At 42.1% G+C, this 20,255-nt stretch overlaps 2 protein-coding genes across 3 annotated transcripts in view; one reads left to right on the top strand and one right to left on the bottom strand.

The window, feature by feature from the left end:
* Positions 1-1,772: 1,772 nt before the first annotated feature.
* Positions 1,773-18,709, top strand: kctd1 (potassium channel tetramerization domain containing 1). Of its 2 annotated transcripts, XM_086043319.1 has the most exons (6): positions 1,773-1,970; positions 8,004-8,399; positions 9,197-9,375; positions 12,295-12,439; positions 14,064-14,369; positions 16,382-18,709. In XM_086043319.1, exons 2-6 carry the CDS (start codon positions 8,160-8,162, stop codon positions 16,544-16,546), a joined length of 1,035 nt encoding a protein of 344 aa, XP_085899445.1. In that variant the 5' UTR covers positions 1,773-1,970; positions 8,004-8,159; the 3' UTR covers positions 16,547-18,709. The 2 variants fall into 2 exon arrangements, with proteins under 2 accessions (XP_085899445.1, XP_085899446.1); XM_086043320.1 differs by lacking the exon at positions 8,004-8,399 and having other exon boundaries at positions 1,780-1,970.
* LOC147141069 (uncharacterized) overlaps positions 12,398-20,255 on the bottom strand; it is a 32,655-nt gene continuing 24,797 nt past the window's right edge. The window contains exon 5 of the mRNA XM_086043322.1: positions 12,398-12,572. Coding sequence (XP_085899448.1) covers positions 12,458-12,572 — 115 coding nt within the window. The 3' untranslated portion in view covers positions 12,398-12,457. The remainder of the gene's footprint in view (positions 12,573-20,255) is intronic.

The raw sequence follows: 20,255 nt of genomic DNA, 5'->3' as shown, positions 1-20,255 counted from the left end.
ATGGCTAACGTATGGGATTGCGGTGGCCTGCGGGCACGCTCTGCTCACTATGGTGTGTCAGACTAATGGCATAAAAATGTGTGTATACATGTGCGTGCAGCCACCACATTTGAGCCTCTGCTGAATCATGTGCCTGCCTCAAAGCTCGGGGGCAAATAACTTTTGAACAACACTTTATGCCTCCGTTACGTTCCCTATGTGGGACATGAAGATCTGGCGTATTTTCTGGGTGGGACAGGCAAGGCTAGGCATAGCTGGCCCGTCCTTAAAGCGGAAGTCAACCTAAACATTTTTTTTTTCAAGAATATGTTCCCAGCAGGCCCACTAGTTGAAACACGGCATTCTGATTAATTTTGCGTTTGTGGAATATAAGTTAAGCAGCATAATGCAGTCTTTTTTAGCCATCTCCGGGGGTGGCCATTTTGTCTTCTGTCGACTGGAAAAGACATCACAACTGCTCACAACGACCAATTACGGCTGACCTGTTTTCTGAATCTGAGCCATGATTGGTTGTTGTGAGCAGTTGTGATGTCTTTTCCAGTCGACAGAAGACAAAATGGCCGACCACAGAGAAGGCTAAAAACGAGTGGATTAACACTTATTCCACAAACGCAATATTTATCAGAATGCCCTGTTTCAACTAGTGGGCTTGCATAGAACATATTCTTGAAAAAAAATGTTTGCGTTGACTTCCTCTTTAGATAACTTCAAATGCATTATCAGCATGCAGACAAAGCTATTTTTGAAGGAACCATATTTAATGTCTTGATAGTGCAGAGGTGGCAAAAGTACTCATACTCTATACTTAAAAGCAGACATTTTTTTATAGCGCTTGTCAGTCACAAGTGACCTGTAGCCTATCCCAGCTGACTGAGAGAGAAAGGCAACGCAGACTGGTTGTTTGTCAATCACAGGAGAAAGAGCCATTCATGCTCACATTCTTAAATATGGCCCATTAAGAAACTTTAATGAACCTAACATGCAGGATTTTGGAATATGGGAGTAAAGGTTCTCACAGCAAAGCCACCCAAGCACAGGAAGGTGATGCAAATTCCACAAAGGAGGGCTGCCCAGATTCAAATCCAGAACCTCAGAATTGTGAGGGAGACATGACCACTTAGAATACTGTGTTGCCCGATATGTTACATATACAGTATACTGTACAGAGATTCCGATTCTTGTTGCTAAAGAATAAAAAGACTTATTAAAAAGTAATTCACTTTGCCTCCATCTTTCTGCTGAGAGCATGCATGGCTGAACATTTGAAATTAGCTCTCTCAAACCCACACACACACACACACACCCACTCACACGCATACACACAAGCCTCAGGCACTGATTCAGACTTGATTGCAGGGGGGAAAGAGTTAGAAAAAAAACTTAATAGCGACCAAGTCATTCTCTTCATAGAAGAAGCCATTCAACAAGTGAGTGAGTGGAGCAGTTGTGTTTGATACTGTTTAAAAAAAAAAGAAAGAAAGAAGAAAATCAAAGCAGCAGCAATCTATATAATTATCATCAAGTGCTGTTTTTTTCTCCCTGCCTGGCAAAAAGAAACACTCCATCCACTGGCCCCAGGCAACGTTACATCAAAACTAATCATAACGATTAACATCAGCTGCTGTGAGACGCCAGGCTCTTTTAAATTTATGGAAAAGAAACAGATTTCTCCATTTGATTGTATAAAACGAAAAAAAAAGAAAAAGAGAGAGGCTATGGTTGAGTGTTTTTTTTTCCTTTTTTTTTTTTTTTTTTTACACTGGGAGGCACAGAGACTTGAGCTAATTGTATCCTGATCTTTGCCTTGAGGGCTTGGGGAGCCCGGAGCAACTATTCTCTCCATTTTCTTCTGTCTACCTTAGCCGAGCTATTGCATTTCTCGCTGGCGGTGGCAAGTGAAGAGGCAGATAGCGGAAGAATTTGTTTTTGTTTTTTAAAGCAGGAATTAAAAAGATACTTCATTCCACTAGGTAAGCGCAGATTTCTTCTCACTTTGGATCGGGGCGTCGTGGAAGGGGGCGCAGCAGCTTTTACGCATGTGCCGGCGCACTTTGAGACCCACGTTTAACCGCTTCCTGGCGTCTCCGCACTCTCTCGAGGTTTATTATCATCGACTCTGAACGAAATGAAATGCACGAGCACGGTGTCGGGCTGTGTCTTAGTATAGCGATAAACGTCCGGTTGCCCCCCCCCCCCCCCCCCCCCAATAAAAAACGCGCGCCGAATAGCTCCTCGGCAACGCGTCCTCAACGTCTTAACTGGCTCGAAAACCTCCTCAAGAGCATTTCAAATCGTTTTTGGGGGTCAAGATCGCACTCCGACTTCCTGGCTAGCCGGCAGCTTCTATTTGAAAGACGCCATTGTGAAGTCATAACGCCCCAGGCACTTTCCCCCTGCGTGCTCTTCGAAGAAGACATTATGTACCTTTTTAAAAACATAGAATCAAGCGAACCATTCCAGAAAGAATAATCAAAACACTTATTCGTGTCTGCATCTTCTCTTTTCTGACACCTCGCCAGTGGCGTCGTGCGTAAAAATGGTCCTGTTGTGATCTAGCATAGTTTATCAAGTCTGGACCCATTCCTCTTAATGTAAAAGAACACCCGAGCCAAACACTGCACGCCAGGACTGTTTATACTTTCAACGCAATAAAATAGTTAATAAAAAAAAAACGCTCAAGACGCCAAGTATGCAATATATTTGGAATTGGAGGCTTTAAAAAGAGATGCTGTGTGACGTCAGTAGTGGCCACTTGATGGTGCTGTTCGAAAACCACACAGCATCTTTGCAGCCTCTGTGGTAACTCACGACAGTACTGTACGATGCAGAGAAGACTCTTAAAGGGCCAGATAAGTGCATGGCGCACATAACCTCGCCTAACCTACACATGTCATAAGCCTCACAGCATAACATAACATAGTGCATTCAAATGTAACATAACATACCGTAATAAAGCTCAATACACCACATCATTGCATAACGCAACATATCATAACATAGCATGATTGCAGAACCAAATATACACCATAGGATAGCATAACCTAAAATGTTAAATGTCATAACGTAATGTCCACACTAATCATACCACACTATATGATAACAAACCGTAATGTATTATAATCAGCGACGAGCTGTGAGGTTCGCTCCTCTGCAGGCCGATATAAAAATATACATTAAATCCAAAGTAGATTAGCCTATATTTCAATTGTGACCTTCATTAAAACATATGTTTCAAATATATTTACATTTACTGTTCAACAAGGTGATATCAATGATAGGTCAATTTTTTATTGTTGGATTGTTGTTTTGCAAATCTCTCTTTTTTCAAAATTAATAAGACACATTTGGTCTTTCTTTAATATTTAATATGTCATGAATGCCCCGATGATAAAATTACCTAGGTGTCTTGTATCATAACTGCATGTCTGATGTTTCTAAAAAACTAGACATGTACTGATGTGTTTCCTGAACATTGTTTGTAACTCTTAATGACTAACAAAGTGAAATATTCAAAAGGAGATACATTCCACTTTATTAGGTATACCTTGAAATTTTTAATTGACACCGTCAGAGCAATAATGAACGATAACTTGATTACAGCGGTTTGCACTGGTGTGGAACTGACAATGACACTGACATCAATGAACATCAAACTCAAGAGTTTCTGTTTCTCATATATGAGCTATGTTATACATGGGAACTGTGACAAACATGCCTCAGTGCGATGCAGTGCAGATCCTTCACCACAGCAAACAAAAAAGTTTGATGGCTACAGTTTAGCAGCAGAACAATAAACAACATGATAATGTATTGGGTTGTGGTTTTTGACTTGAGCAAACCTAATGTGTGCAGTTAGTCGTCTGTGCCGCGTGGACATTTGAGACAAAATGGCCGTGGGGCTACAAACCAGAGTCAACCCATCCAGATTATGTAAAAACCAGACTGCCTCAGTTTCCACTGAATCTTAATGCTCTGATCTGAAATGCTAATTGAAACATGGAAAAGCTGCATGATGTTGATCCCACACCGCATGTGATCATTGCGGCAGTCAGGAAGTTGAGGACAACACGGTGGTAAATAACAGGAATTAACAGGGAGGCCTGGTGTGGCTTTTCGGTTTGGACGGTTCTGGTTCTGATTTGTTCCATTAGCTATGGAGCAACGTGATTCCACGAGCGGGATAAACAAGCAAATTCTGCCAAATATGTTTTGAAACAAGTTCTGGAAACTTTTAGTGTACAAACAGTAAGGTTCATTCACCAACCTTGATGAAGTCCTACGAATTCAGAAGACTTCAGTGTTAGTTGCATACTTGTTTGCCTTATCTTCATGAGGTCACGCTGCTGGAGTTTCTCAGCAATGTCATAAAATATTGAGGAAATGGGTAGCAGTTTTCACCATAATAAGTAAGTAATGATTAAAGAACATTGATTACCCACACTAAATAAAATTGTTAAATGTTTCATGAAAAAAAATCAGTTGCACACTTTACAGAAACTGAAATTCACTAGATGATCAACTCATAAATACTTTATGTATGGAGTATTTGTTCATGTATAAGAGCTTTGTGAACCTATCTATCCATCTATCTATCTATCTATCTATCTATCTATCTATCTATCTATCTATCTATCTATCTATCTATCTATCTATCTACATCTGTCTGTCTATCTGTCTTTGGTATTTTCTAACTCACAAGGTTCTCCAAGTATTGGAATGGCAAGGTCAGTTCCTTTAGGGGTGGCATGGCTCAGACGGTGGTTGTCTCCCAACTCAGAGGTTATGGGTTCAATTCCTTGTTGTTGCAACCCTGTTGAAGTGTCCTTGAGCAAGATACTGAACCCCCTGATGCTGCGCCATCTGTAGGTAGATGTGATGTCAGTGTGAAGCGCTTTGAGTGCCTTAATAGATGGGAAAGCATTATACAAGTGAAAGACTACTATATTTGTTTTTGTTGTATGTATACTTAAGGCATTTGGGTTTCAGATCAAAAGATGATTATGAGACAACAGTTGAGAATTACAGCTTTTATTTAATAATATTTACATGATGTATTAAACAACTCAGGAGAGAGCTGCTTTTTTTCCAAGCCACCCACTTTTCAAATGAGCAAAAGTATTTGAACAGACAGTAAATGAACTTCAAATGAAAAACATTGAATATTTGGTGGCGTAACAGGCCATCCAATCTGCAGGAAAATACAAAGATGAATAAAGAGTTTTTGTAGTAGTAGAAGAAACAGAAGAAGCTAGGCTAACTGTTAGCTTACATTGCAGTATCAAGCACTCCTTGTGATTTTACCAATAGGGCCTTTTCTGATTTCAATTAAAAAGGGGGAAAGCTCAATTTTGTCCAGATAATCGTATGTGTGTGGAAATTTTCGGACAAATGTATTGGTGAATATGACACTTCGATGTTAGTGGATATAACGTACACGCATGCTTCTGTGTATCTCCACCGACTCAACAGCACATTGCGCTACATTGCTACTTTCTCCCGCCCACCCGCCATCCGCTTCCCTTTCAGCCAGCCTTGCCTGCAATTTTCCATAATGCCTCACAGATTTTACACTCAATCCACCTGTGCGATGACAAGGCTTTGAGGAAATCCAATTCCACCGAGCCGTTTTCAGAACTTAACTCTCCACGGGCACACTCCTTGCTCTCCAACTCGCACACACGCAGGCAGCATCATCCCCACAAATTAGTCAGGGAACAAATTACCTGCATTCTGAGTGTGATCCCACGCACTTTGCCGGCTGCCTTACACAGGTCGCCTTTTGAAGAGCAGCCATGTGATTTCTCTCTGCCTCTCTCTCATTTGCCCCGCAGCTCCCCTCTGCCTTCTGCGAGGGATCCTGGAGTTGAATTTTAAAACTATGCATGGCTGCCGCCTGCCTGCTTATCAGCGCGTGCACAAATGGCATGCAAATCAGACCGGGATCACACAGCACATTGCGAGCCCGCACTCAAAGGCAAGCTTAATTGCTAATTGGGTAGTCTTAGGTGTGAAACTCACACTGCCAGCAAAGATGCGCCAGTGAGCATGTTTTAAGGCCACTGTTTGAACTAATTAATTTCAATCGGAGTGTTATTAAAATTGGTGTACCCTCGCACGCCTCGCCACCCCTCTGCATTTTTGGTGCGACAGACCAGGAACTTATGAGTAGGCCTGAGCAATTCATCAAATTCAAATTGGCATCGCAGTAGCGTAGGTAAAAGGCTATTTTTGAACCGCAAAGGCTGCAATTTGGAAAAACAAACATTAAACAAAATGTTGTTTCATGACACATGAAAAGTTGAAGTGATAAAGCCACAGATTTGTTTTCGTTATTGTTGTAATCTGATTTTATGACTTATTTTGCTTACGCTAGTTTGGGAGAATTTTATGAAGTTGTCAAAGTGAACACTTAAAATACTGTAAGTGTTCAGGAGACTAATTGAAGTAGTTCATGGTAAATGTTCCTTTATTTTATTGTAAACCTAATCTATCAACCTAAAAGATTTAAGTATAATGTGTATTGTCTGTTGTAATACATAGGATTATTCATTGCTTGTGTTTGTAAAAAAAAAAATTGTACAAGGGAAGGGGATCTTGAAAAAAAATAATCGCATATTAACGCGCAATCACATTATTTCTCAAAATCGTTCAGCCCTTCGTATAAGCGTTATACGACAAGCTGCGGTCTGCTGTTGTTCCTCATTAGTATTATGACAGCAATTATGCTCCTCTTAAGGCGATCAAGATGTTGATTTGGGGTCTTTCCGTGTTTGGGTTCAGCAAGCAGTTTAGTTTGAACAGAACAATTTTGATTAACGCCATCGGTTTTCTCTGGTTACTCCAGCATCCACCCACTTTCCAAAAACCTGCATGTTAGGTTAATGTATTTTAATCCAATTTCGATACCTCGGTGATATCCCTAATTGGGCTATGTATATCATGTATATCATCGCTGTCCTGTGAAAAACACATATGTCCTTTTTTGTTTTTATTTTTTTAATTTTCAGGTTAATGGGATGTCGGTAAGACCCCATTCACCCCATTCACGTAAAAATTGAAAAATTGAAAAAAAATGGACATACGTGTTTTTCACAGGACAGCGACGATGTAATATATTTTTTAAATGAGTAAAAAACTGTGGTGTTGAACTGCACAGGGGAAAAAAAGTCATTTGAATTGACTTAATTCCAACATGTAGTGTACATCAGTTGAGCATTTTAAAAATGGGTTACAAAGGGAAGGGGAAATTATGTCAGTTTTCCACATTTCAATCATGTGCTACCAATAATTATGTACTTAAGTGTGGGGACGTCGCCAATGGGAATTTGAGCTACATCCATGCTATGCTAACGCCTCTGGACTACAATTACTGCGCTCAGTTCTACACGGGCATGTAAACAGGGGCTCAGGGCATACAGAATGACTGTCAAAGTAATATAGTATATGGAAAAAGTATAATAATAATAATAAATAAATCAACTGGTCATCCCTACTTTATTTACGGAATCCATCCACATGAGTGTGTCTCTTGGAATGTTCTGAACTCCTTTTTCCATGCAAGCCTTGTATATAATGAGTTGTACCATACAAACAAGAAACATTTTCTTCAGTCGTTCATGATCAAGTCTCTAAATGTTCTGAACTCCTGCTTCGAATGCAAGCTTATGTAGTTGTTGATGTTCTCCATCCCTATGTTATGCGTGTGCGCGCGTGAGATTGTGTGTGTGATAGCAGAGCATCATCATGAGGAGGGGCAAAAGAAAAAAAAAAAGAGGGGGCACAGGTCAGCCATACAAGACGAAGGTGGGTGGTTGGGGGGGGGGTTCAGACCCGTTTTGTGAAAAAAAGGAAGGGGTTTAAAAAAAAAAAAGCGAGCATAGACACAGGATTGGTTTGCCCGTGAAAATGCGACACTCGTACCTGCCGCCGCTGAAAGAGCGACAGCCTCGAAGAGCCGCGGGCGCTGCGATGCTAATGTTGTCGGGGGCTTTGACTTCTCCCAGCCATTGCGAGCGAGCTGCTCCGCCTGACAGCCACGCTCTCCCCACGCGTCCTCATCCTCACATTCGAGCCGACGAAAAAGACGCGAACGGACGAAAGAAGGCAACAAATCAAACCTCGTGACAGCAAACAAAACAAGTACAACAACAACAAAAAAAATGGACGAGACGGATATCATGGACCTGACGCATCAGAAGGCGAGGAAGCGGCCGCGGCCAATCACCTCCGCGGACGAGGCGGCGGTGCACGCTCCCCTCAAACGAGCGCCGATGCGGGCGGCCGAGTGCCGGGAGACGTCGCTCATGTACGCTGTGCGCGGAGAGCCGCTTCCCGCCGCCTCGCTCAAGCAAAATGACCACTCGGTGACCTCCTCGCCCACCAGCGTCATGCCGGCGCAGGTAAATGCTGCTTTTCTCGGTGGGGGTGGGGGTTGGGGGGGGGGGGGTGTAATGGTAGCCGAAGATGTTTTCTGGGTGGGGGGGATTTTACGCATGACGCTCATGGTTGTTTTGGGGTGATCTATAACAGAGAAGCTTTATTCCCGCGAGTTGTCAACTTTTTGTCCTATTCAGTGAGCTGGCAATGGTGTTTTTAGGTTAACAGGAGGCAGTCTTATTACATGCTTAGACCGTAACACCCCGCACCCCCCCCCCCTTCCCCCGGCGTTGCCCCCCCCCCCTCCAAAAAAAAAAAAAAACATTAATTTGCCTTTTGGCTTCAGGGGTTGAAGGCTTGTGGATACTGGCAACATTCAGGTCAAGGTCGATCTGGGAACTTATTTCATTGTCTTACGTTTGCATATTCATGAATGACAGGCAGCACAGTGATACTAGTGGTTAGCATGTCTGCTTCATGTTCAAGATGTTCTGGGTGAGAATCTCGACTCAGGAGTTTGCTTGAAACATAATATACAGAAGTCGATGTGAGCCGCAGCGAGAATAGTCAGCAGCATTGCGTGTAGTCAAAAGTACATTTAAAAAAAGGCGTACTTTTCTATTGGCAGCTCTGTGAATTAGTGGGTAGCAGGTTTGCCTCGCATCTGCCTCACAGTTCTGAGGTTCTGTGTTTGAATCTCGGTTCCGGCCTCCCTGTGTTGAGGTTACCTAGACTCCAGCTCACCTTCGACCATAATGAGGAGCACTACAGAAAACAGATGGATAAACTAATAAACGGCAAGTTGAATGTGTGTTAATAGGACAATCGCTCCAGTATGTCCCGGCCCATGATCACACGCTCGCCGGTGTCTCCGTTGAGCAACCAGGGCATCCCCACACCGGCGCAGCTCACCAAGTCCAACGCACCGGTGCACATCGATGTGGGCGGACACATGTACACCAGCAGCCTGGCTACACTCACCAAATTCCCTGAATCCAGGTGAGTTTTCCACTGTTGTTCGATTTGGAGACAAACTGGAGAACCCAGTACTTGGCTGCAACCAGCTGAGGCGCTGTTTGCTCACGCTCAATTATTTTTCTATATAAAGAAGGACAATGTGACAATTTGTGGAGACACAGAACATTCAGAAAAATATAGTACAATCCCATTAGAAATGCTATAATGAACACATTTTCAATTGTCGTGTTAGAATTCAGAGTACATTAATGTTCTGAACTACTTCCATGCAGATATAGCGTATAGAGTATCAGTGTATAAGAATATGACTTAAGAGGCAAAATCCACCTCTTTTTAGCGATCTCAAGGGGCCGCCATTTTGTCACTTCTGTCGACTGAAAATGACATCACAACCGCTTGGTTAACGACCAATCACAGCTCAGCTTCAGAAACAGTTCAGCCGTGATTGGTCGTTACCTGAGCCCTGAGCAGTTGTGATGTCATTTTCAGTCGACAGAAGCGACAAAGTGGCCGCCCCCGGAGATGGCTAAAAACAGGTGGATTAACTCTTATTCCACAAACACAATATTTATCAGAATACCTTGTTTCAACTAGTGGGCTTTCATAGAACATATGCTTGAAAAAATATGTTTGCGTTGACTTTCCTTTAAAGAGAAAAAAAAAGATTACTTATGTTAATTTTTCCCGATCAAGGACATTTGGCCATTTAAATTAATTTAATTTTCAGTGTTGTGTCCCATACTGTCTTGTTTACTGTCTAATGTCTCAACTAGTTAAATGAACGTTTTCAAAATGTTTGACAGAACCTTTAAGTACTCTTAACTCCTGTTTCCATACAAGGTTCCCTGAAGCCAAGGAGCTTCAACACACGATTAATCAACAATTAAATCCACACAACTGACAGAACTCTAATATCTGTATTATTTCTGAATTATTGTTTACTTCTGTGTTGTCACTGTTTGGGCTTGATGGCTGTGGCATTATGTGGGCATCTGTGCATGTGTCACATCAGTGTAAACACAGCCAAATGTACGTCACTTGAAATGCACATGGAAATAAACAGCCCCTGCCCAAAAAAATATATATGTTTAAGCATTAAATCAGAATCGGACACTTGGCACTGCAGTGTAAACCCAGTCGAAGATGTTGAGCACAGCATGCAGGGTTCAGACAAAGACAGCATGCTTATTTGGACAGATGCCACAGCAGCAGTAAAAAAGGCCAAAGGGCACGTGGCCATCTGGAGGCTGGGAGGTCGCTGTGGGCTACGTGCCCGAGGGCAAGTTGCAGCCCGCCTCGGGCAGAGCGCTACCAGCTGGCTCTGACCTCCCATAATTTCTTTCTTTTGCTTCATTTTTCCACTACTGCTTACTACTTCTTGCATCTGCACAATATAGTGAAGGTGATGCGTTTCTGGAGACATTTGGGATGTTTTCACCATTTAAAATTGTCCCCGGGTGTTTTAATAACACATCAGTGACCTGCCTTTGCCAAAGTACTCCAAGGATTAAAAAAATATAGCATACTTAAACCTGGAATATGTAACTTTTTTTTGTTTAAAAAAATTCACCGAAAATGACATGGCAGAAATGGTAGACGAGAAATGGCGCAATTTACCTAGCAATAGGCAAAGCTTGGCCTCTTGTCTCCCATTTGTAAAAAAGCTAACTAAATATATTTTGTGTTTCTGTGGCAGAAATAATCACACAATAATTACTGTGTGCACAAAAACAACAATAAAAAAGGAAAATCACTGCCATGATTGAACTCAACATCTTTCCGAGGCCTTAGCTGCTCAAGAATGTGCATGACATAAAATACACACATGCAGCAATAAAAGGGAATGACTTACCCTCTCTGAATTTTACTGACTGTAATTTTTCAGTCTGATATCTTCATCACAAACACAGGACAGGCTTTGATGTAAAAAGAAAAACACAACTGCTGCGAAGTACACACTTCATCTTCCCAAGGACCTGTAGCTGCCCACTAAGATGCCTGACATGAAATACACAAAATTCAGCACTGAACAATGCGGCCACAAAACGCAGCAATGTTCGCACACATACAAGGAGCATAACATACATTGGCCGACGTCATGTTGAAGCGAATGCTCTGTTTTGTTATTGTAATGCTTAATTCCAGCCTAGGGGGCGCCAAACATTACATGCTATAGATTGAAAACATCCCTATTTATTGTCTAGCTGAAATTGAGCTCATTCAAGTTAGCGACTGCATACTCCACCCCATACACCGCTAGGCCAACTACGAGTCTGGCTTTTGTTATCATGACAACCACGGAGGGATCATGAGTCTTGTCACTAGGCTGTCTTCTTGTGGGAGAAAAGCCCTTACTGTGGGACAAGACAATCAAATACAGTTTTGTATGAGGAGGCATCATTTGATACACTACACTGTGTGTATGCAGCACATTGACACGCCAAACATAAATACCACAAATGCATCGACGCCTTAGAGCAATCAGTACACGGTGCTCGGCAGAAGGTACCACTTTTAGCTAACGCTAATACTGTATGTGTAATAAACTAAACTCAATGCAGCTTTGGTTTCCTTTTGACGTGATTTGTGTATATAAGACAGTGTAGTTTAGCGGTTGCTTGAAAGTGGGTCTGGATCTTCATCCAGCCAAACTGATTAGGTCATGGGTGGAGAAACACAGGTTGGGACAGTTGCTGTGAAAATTAGCCCCATTGTTACGTAACAGCAGGTCAGATGTACATAGCAGCACATTTCAGAAATAGGCAGGTACCAAAAGATTTATTAGGTCGTTTGATTTCACACTTGATGACACCCAACCATTTGTATACAGGCCAAGCCAATTTCCTAGACCATCATAACTGCATGCAAAGCTAACGAGGCTGTTTCTGTGGAGAAGCTGACATTCTTTTTGCTTCCAACATGTCTCCTGTCACTGCACAGAATCGGCCGCCTCTTTGATGGCACCGAGCCCATAGTGCTGGACAGCCTGAAGCAGCACTACTTCATTGACAGAGACGGACACATGTTCCGCTACATCCTCAACTTCCTCAGGACGTCCAAGCTGCTCATCCCAGACGACTTCAAAGTAAGCCGACAGAAAATCTCATCGGCCACTCAGCGCTTCTGCAAGTCGGCGCGCACAATAACATGCGCCTTTGGGTTTTGATGCCATGTTGGAATTGCTGCAAACATCAGGGGCCTTCCAAGTTAGGGTCCCACTGGACAAAAGATGAAGGATGGGAAAGGAGGGACACAAATAATTTGTCGTTGTGATACACGAATAAATAGTCTATGTGCCAATGGTGAATTACACTACATGTGACCCATTAGTATTCCAACCATTTAACTCTTGTGTACCATTCAGTCCGTAATTACTTGACTTGCCCCTCGGGAGAAAGCAAAGATGCACATCATCTGATAGATTATCCACACTGAGGCTCCATCAGTGGAAAGTGTGTCAGCTAAAATAAGCAAAGACAAAAGACAGGCCCAAGTCGAGCAGCACTGAAAACTCAAATGCACTGCCTTGAAGGCCCAGCCGTATTCTCTGTTGAAGCAGCACGCCTGTGCCCATCCAACCCTGTCAACATTTGTCTACTAATTACTGTACGTTATAATATTTTAGTTTTGGAAATGTAATGTTACACCACATATGCACAACTTTAATAAAAACAACAGAGAATTATGATGCAGGATTTTGGCATTTACAGTGATTCACCTATTCACACATGCTTTTTCAATATTTAAACATTTTGGAGGAGCTGACCCCCATTATTGGTGTAATATATATATATATATATATATATATATATATATATATATATATATATATATATATTTTTTTTTTGTCAATGTAATTATAATGGATGTTAATTAGGCACAGATTTTGGCTATACATACATTGATGGCCTTTAAAAAGACAACAATGCCAATTTTTTTAAATGACTGAATTACTTTATTATTATTATTATTTATTGGCCTACTTTCCATTGAACTTTTCAACTTTCAAGATCGCAAACGAAAAACTGAACAAAGTTTTAACAATTTAACATTCGATGAAAAATCAATAAACACTGAATATTAACATTTTAAAAAAAGATAAATGTTTGTAAAAAAAAAAAATGTTAAACAGTATATATTTTTTTAAAAAAGGTCATGCTAAAATAACTTCATAATCAAATAAAAAAATGGCGGATGCCAAGAAACCGTCAGGTACATTACCGCCACCTACTTGTAAGAAGTGCGAACTACGTATGCCGCTAACCCCCTGCACACTACTGTAGCCGTGTAAATTCGTCTTTGAGCAATGATTAACATGAGTGTCATTATAACCAATCAGTGGCTATAATGATTGACACATAAAACAGCCAAATGATTGCATGAACAGTGACAGAAAACCCGGACACACCGTGCAATCTGTGCGGCAGACACAGCGACACAGATACCCAAGCCACAGCAGAGGGGGAGAATACATGCTGACTCCCGAACGGTATATTATACATCACTGCCATCACTGTAATAACTTTTGCAAAATATAATTCTGTAGATTGCTTATCTGTATTGCTTACTTAAAAGTTTCACAGATAAGCTTGATAAATAAATACAGCCTAGCTATTCATGCTAAACATAGTATTGCCCCAAATGACATTGACTAACAATCATTCACTTGTCTCAGTGTCCTAATGTGCCTCGTGCGCTTGCCCCCGCAGGACTACAGCCTGCTGTATGAGGAGGCCAGATACTTCCAGCTGCAGCCCATGCTATCCGAGCTGGAGCACTGGCGCCAGGACCAGGAGCTGGGCCGAGTCTCGCGCCCCTGCGAGTGCGTGGTGGTGCGCGTGGCGCCCGACCTGGGCGAGAGAATCACGCTGAGCGGCGACAAGGCCCTGATCGAGGATGTCTTTCCCGAGATCGGCGACGTCATGTGCAACTCGGTCAACGCCGGCTGGAACCACGACTCCACGCACGTCATCCGTTTCCCGCTCAACGGGTACTGCCACCTCAACTCGGTCCAGGTAAGAACGACACATTGATTGCATGACAACGACAAAGCCATCATTCTTGCCATTTTCATATAACCGTTTTATATTCGTGGTCTCAAAGTCTTCTTATTTTTTATCCTCGACGGAAAATGATTTATATTACAGCAGTTTACTAAATCACTTACAGCAGTATTCGGATTAAATACCTGATTGGAATAAAAATGCTTCATGCACACAACCCATTCTGGCCCGATCAAGACCATTCCGATCAAGATTTTATTCCGAACGAGAGAGGTGGTTTATGTCGATTGATAATCCCATCGGCGCGCATGAAAACCCTTATTCCGAAATTTCGGAACAAACCGTCTTTACTGCGCAAGTCTGTGACGTCATTATATGCGTTTTTATGCGAAAGACACGGCGGGCGTAAGACTGAACTGGTCCGCATCTCAATTAGGAAGCGTTAAATCAACGCAACAGCGCAAATGGGAAAAATACATGAAATATCGATAAGATCAATATTTTTACTATCCATGCAAACAGTGCACCCCATCATAATTTTAATCCGAACTCTGACTGGATTAAATAAATTTTGTCCATGTAAACGTGGCCAATGTTGTGCTCACCACTGTTTGATTTAAGTATGATTTAAAAAACCAGACTAGCAAAAATCACCACAGGATTCAAGACGGGCAACGGATGTTTGCAAAATATTAATGGGCCGCCGTCCTGCTACTTCTACTGTACCTAAATAGCCAGCCGATTGTCACAGACCGCAGGTGTGATGCAGGGGGCTCCGCCCACTTATGGTTCAAATGATCAGCTCACCAACAAGCTTTGCAGAAACTTTATTATGATCCTTAATAAGGATCATGAGCTGATCATTTCTATCAGGTGTGTTGGGAGAGGGAGACATCTAAAACAGGCTGAATAGGGGTTCTTGAGGACCGGACTTGGCCACCCCTGCCCTTTATCATAGGTCTAAAACTCCGGTCCTGCATGTTTTAGATCTTTTACCTCCTCTACACTCAAAATTATCCATAGTAAGTGTAAATTACTAATCTATATGTGCCCTGCAATAGTCGGGCAATCAGTCCAGGGTGTACCCCGCTTCCTGCCCAGCTCATGTGTGACCCTAATGAGGACAAGCGCTGCAGAAAATAGACGGACGGATGGCTTTGGCGGAGGCCTACATGACAGTGAGCAGTCAGTCTGTTCGAAAACAGCTTTTCAACTGCTTAACTTCTCAGTTCTCGTCTTCTACATTATTGAAGGAGTGGAGGCATATTTGAATAGATTTGGCATTGATCTGGACCGTCTGAAAAACACCCGAAAAAAGAAACAACAAAACCGTCTCTGAAGTGAGTGCAAGAGAGAAACTGAGCGTGCTCCCTGGCAGCTTGTCCCCAGGCGGGGCCCATAATCCTATTTGGTTATTAAAGCACGCCGGCGGTGGATGCTGTATCTGCGGCTAATGGAGGCTGGGAGAGCTAGGAGGTGGGTGGAGAGAAGGAAAGGAGGGAGGCGGGGGGTGCCAGCAGTATAGGGGACCTTTGTAGTTTCGGCGGAGGCTTGGGCCTGGGGGCTAGGGGGAGAAATGGGGGGGAAAAGGGAATGGGGAGTGGCTGAGCAGCCCACACTGAGCCAAGCGCTGGAGAGAAAGCCACACTGCTCCCTGGGGCCCCTTCAGTGGAATGTGATCCTACAGGCCCCCAGGACACGTCTGTGGATGTCTGCAAGGCGGCTAGCTCACATACGCAGAGCAACACAAACACACCACCATTACCAACACAAACGAGGCAACAATGGACGTGAATACCAGGCAGAGTATGGATGAAAGTCTCGTTGAAATTCCAGCCGGTTTTTGCCTTACTCGATAGCATATCGTGAAGGGACATTGAAAGTACTCTCAGAAAGAACACAAGGCATCATTGGATAGCACTCTGATAAACGGTGGTATCATCCGGGGTTCATAGTCGGTTACTAATGGAAGTGGATTGTAAAAAAATAAATAAATAAATAAATCTGACACGTCTTTCTTTCAGGTTCTGGAGCGCCTGCAGCAGCGTGGCTTTGAGATCGCCGGTTCCTGCGGGGGAGGCGTGGACTCATCCCAATTCAGCGAGTACGTTCTGAGACGGGAACTGAGGAGGACGGCTCAGCGAGGAGGACTCAATTCCAATAGGATAAAGCAAGAGCAGCTAGACTAAAGACTATGCTGGACTTTACCGTGCTTTGGACTCTTCTTCATGTTTTCTTCACTTGTTTTATTTTCTTGTTGATGTTTTTGTTTTCTTAAAAAATCATCTAGAGAATTAAAAAAAAACAAAAAAACTAAGAGGTGCATCTTTGCGACGTCTGAATTAGAGATTGCGAGGACATTTGTGATTGTCTACCCCCATTAAACACGATTGAGAAAGATTTATATATGTTGTATCCCTAAATAAAGTTTGTTTTAAAACTTTGAGCCTACATTAGGTTGAATATGAGTTGAAATTGGCAGCACGGGCGGGAGTACGGCAGCCTCACAGGTGGCTTATGTTGAGTTTGCATGCTCGCCCCGTGCTTGCATGGGTTAATTGGAAATGCTAAATTGTCCATAGGTGTGAATGGTTGCATGTCTATGTGCCCTGCCATTACCTGGCAACCACTCTAGGGTGTATCCCGCTTCTCTCGCCAAAAGTCAGTTTCGATTAATTGAAGAGTCTAAAGCAGGTGTGGCCAACGATTTTCGCCCTCAAACGCATCTTAAGTAGCCCGCGGGTCTGTCCTAAAAATAGCTCACCAGTGACATGTGTCTATATTTGTCTGTGTGTTACTATTCAAAAATTTTTTTGCTCCATTTGCCAGTAAGCTAATATAGCTCAAAGGTCAGCAATGTAGCGCATGACAAATTATAGCATTCCTGCAGAAAATCTAGCGGGCGAAATGATGAAGAGATGATTCAGATTGACACTGGTCAACAGCAAATTTTAATCAGGGATTGCTTTATGTGTCCCTAAACATATTTTTGACGGTGATTTAAAAAAGGATGGAGATTTCATTTTTGTTGTTTTTACATTGGACCGATAAAAGGTTGTGCAATATGGATTTTACCTTGCGTTGTAATTTATAACTATGAGGTTTCAGAAAAAAAAACGCCTGATGCTGAACTTAACCATTAATTTATAAATATTACAAAATATACTACTATTCTTACATATTAATTTCAGAAAATGTGTTATTTCAGAAATGCTTATCAACCAAGTAGCTCTCAGTTTCAAAAAGGTTGGTGACCCCTGCTCAAAAATGTCCATAGGTATAAATGTTTTTAATTATTGTTGACTGTATATGCCCCATGTGTTTGAATGATGACCAGTCAAGTGTGTACCCTGCTTATGATGCCAAAAGTCAACTTTGGTTCATTTTAAGACTCTAAATTGTCCATCGGGTGAATGTGAGTGGATAATTGTTATTTCAAAACAAATAGTAAAAATATGCATCTAATTGATGGCCACTGAAATGCATTGGTTAAAAAAAAATAATAATAAATTGCAAACCTGAAACATTCTTCAAAAAACACAGATAAAACATTCAATATGCGTGTTTACCACCAAAAAGGGCTGAGGGTTGTGGAGGTACAAAAATATATATATAGAATTATTGAATTATTTAGAAAAATAAAATGTTAATGCGGTATGCAAAGACTCCAAATCATCCAGATGTGTGAGTGTGAATGTTTTGTTTTTTCGTCCATATGTGCCCTCTGATTGGCTGGCGAGATGATTTTGAATCTTACTCCATGATTTTAATTGCATTCCCAATTACCCGTCACTGGTGATTTTACCTTGTTACTTGACTGGTACGGTGGTTTAGTGTGTGTGATTCCGACTCGCTGTATAAAGGTCACCCGTACGTTGTTTACGGTGCAGAATGTCTCAGTTGTCACCAACGGTTAGCTTCACCGATGCATCTTTTTTCACGCTGAATATTGTGATACCGATGAAGTGTTTTGTACTTTAATAGTTTTTTAATTGCCTAAAGATATACATTTAAATCGAAAGCCCATACTAACTAGTCAAGCAGCTACCACCTTCTGCCCCTTAAGGCCATCATGGAAATTAAAAATCACATCGTAACAACTTGACTGTCAATGTTTTCATTGTTTATGTGTGTTTTTAATTGACATTTTCAAGCAAATTCATTGCCTGAGACATGACTGAATTCAATTTCACCCACTTTAAAATTGATCTCCATTTGTAGCACATATTGATATGAAGTTGGATTCTTTCTAAGACGAATGACTGACCTACGCTCCCGAATTTTGACAAAAAGAGGAATGTAGCAAAAAAATGAAAAAGCAAAAAAGTGAAATAAATGTCAACTAAAGTTGTCATGATGTTTGGCTGCCTGCTTTCCAGTGAACGTTCGTACTTTTTCAATAGTTTTCAGTTATGTGATTTATATTTGTCGCGTTCATTTTCATTGATTCATTTTTTTCAAATCTGTATTAATAGTAATCAGTGAATATCAGCGATGTTATACATTTTCCAATCATCGAAGTGCTAAGTTGAGGGATAAAACGAAACTTTGGATGCAGATGTCAAACACTGGCAGAGCTAGAGAGGGGGCGGGGGGCACTAGCCCCCGCTGAAATATGCTTGGACCCACCAGGTGCCAGGCTGGATAATTGATCTTTGGGTATTTTCCGTTTTTTTCTGAATTTTTTCCCCCACATTTCCCATTCTCCGCAGGGAACACATGATGATTGTTTATCGACGTTTTCTGAAGAATTTGTGGGGTTTGTAAAAAAACAAATGAATCAAAAATTCTTGGGGAGTGGGGTTAATCAAAGGGCCACTCAAAGTGTGGCGAGCAGGCCACTGCCAATTGCCCATCCCTGGTCTATAGACTCCAACAGTGAAACAAGCAGAAAAGTAAGCTAATTTTATTCAATATCAAATGGATGTTGATTGTTGATAATGTGCTTCCAAGTTTTTGTTTTATGGACTCCCTGAGCCTTGGCCACCCCATGCCCCCACCCCCGCAAGGATAAAAGTCTAGCCCCGACACGGCTAAGGGCAAAGACTCACACGCTGACAAAGTGGCCATTATAAACAACTACAAATGTGTTTTTTTTACTTTTTGGCTGTTTTAGTTCTAGTCATTTTGATTATTTCTATTGTACAAGGTGGCAAGGTGGCAGGTTTTTCAACGAAAGGACCCACTGCATTTCTGTACCAAATATGAGTATGCGTCACATGCCAATCTCAATCCAAGTCCAATACAGCTAAACATAGTAGTGTTGAATGTCTTCATGTGTTTTCGTTTGTCAGTCTAACACCAGAGAGGCAAAACCAACATCAGCCAGGCATACACGTGCTACCTTGGAGGATTCACGCTGGTGCACCAGAGGCTGCACAGAGGCCTTCTTTACTTAGTTGCGATGAACAGAGCCGACTTCTCCACGCGAGTCCTGTCAGATGCGCTTCCACACAATCCCCGCGGGGCCCCCGAAAAAATCCAAAGTGAAATCTCACACAGAGTCCTGTCATCTTGTCTTCATCCCTCATGGCAGAATCGCTACTTTCTGTGGCTATCTGCCGCTTGATGCTATGCTACGTCTCCCTTTCAGGCCTCTTGTGCCCCAGTTTCCAACCTTTTTTATCATTATTTTTTTTAGCTTGAGTCTCATTCTCCAAGGCTGCAGGTGCACTACTTTTGCTTTGCCTTCCAACTCACTGGATAGTAGCTACTGAGCAGGTACTGTATCAAACACAGTGGATAGTATACCTTTTGACAAGTAGGCTAAGGCTACAATGTACACAATTCGGCCTAGAATAAATTCATCTTTTGGATTGATTTGTGTCTGGAGTTGTGTAGGGAGAGAAGAACTAGGGTTGCCAACTGTCCCGTATTAGCCGGGACGTCCCGTATATT

The sequence above is a fragment of the Filicampus tigris genome, chromosome 10 (assembly GCF_054856515.1).
Source record: "Filicampus tigris isolate MCC_2025a chromosome 10, RoL_Ftig_1.0, whole genome shotgun sequence".
Taxonomy (NCBI): Eukaryota; Metazoa; Chordata; class Actinopteri; order Syngnathiformes; family Syngnathidae; genus Filicampus; species Filicampus tigris.
Note: the sequence above shows the minus strand (reverse complement) of the source record. Positions and strands in the feature narration are given on the sequence as shown.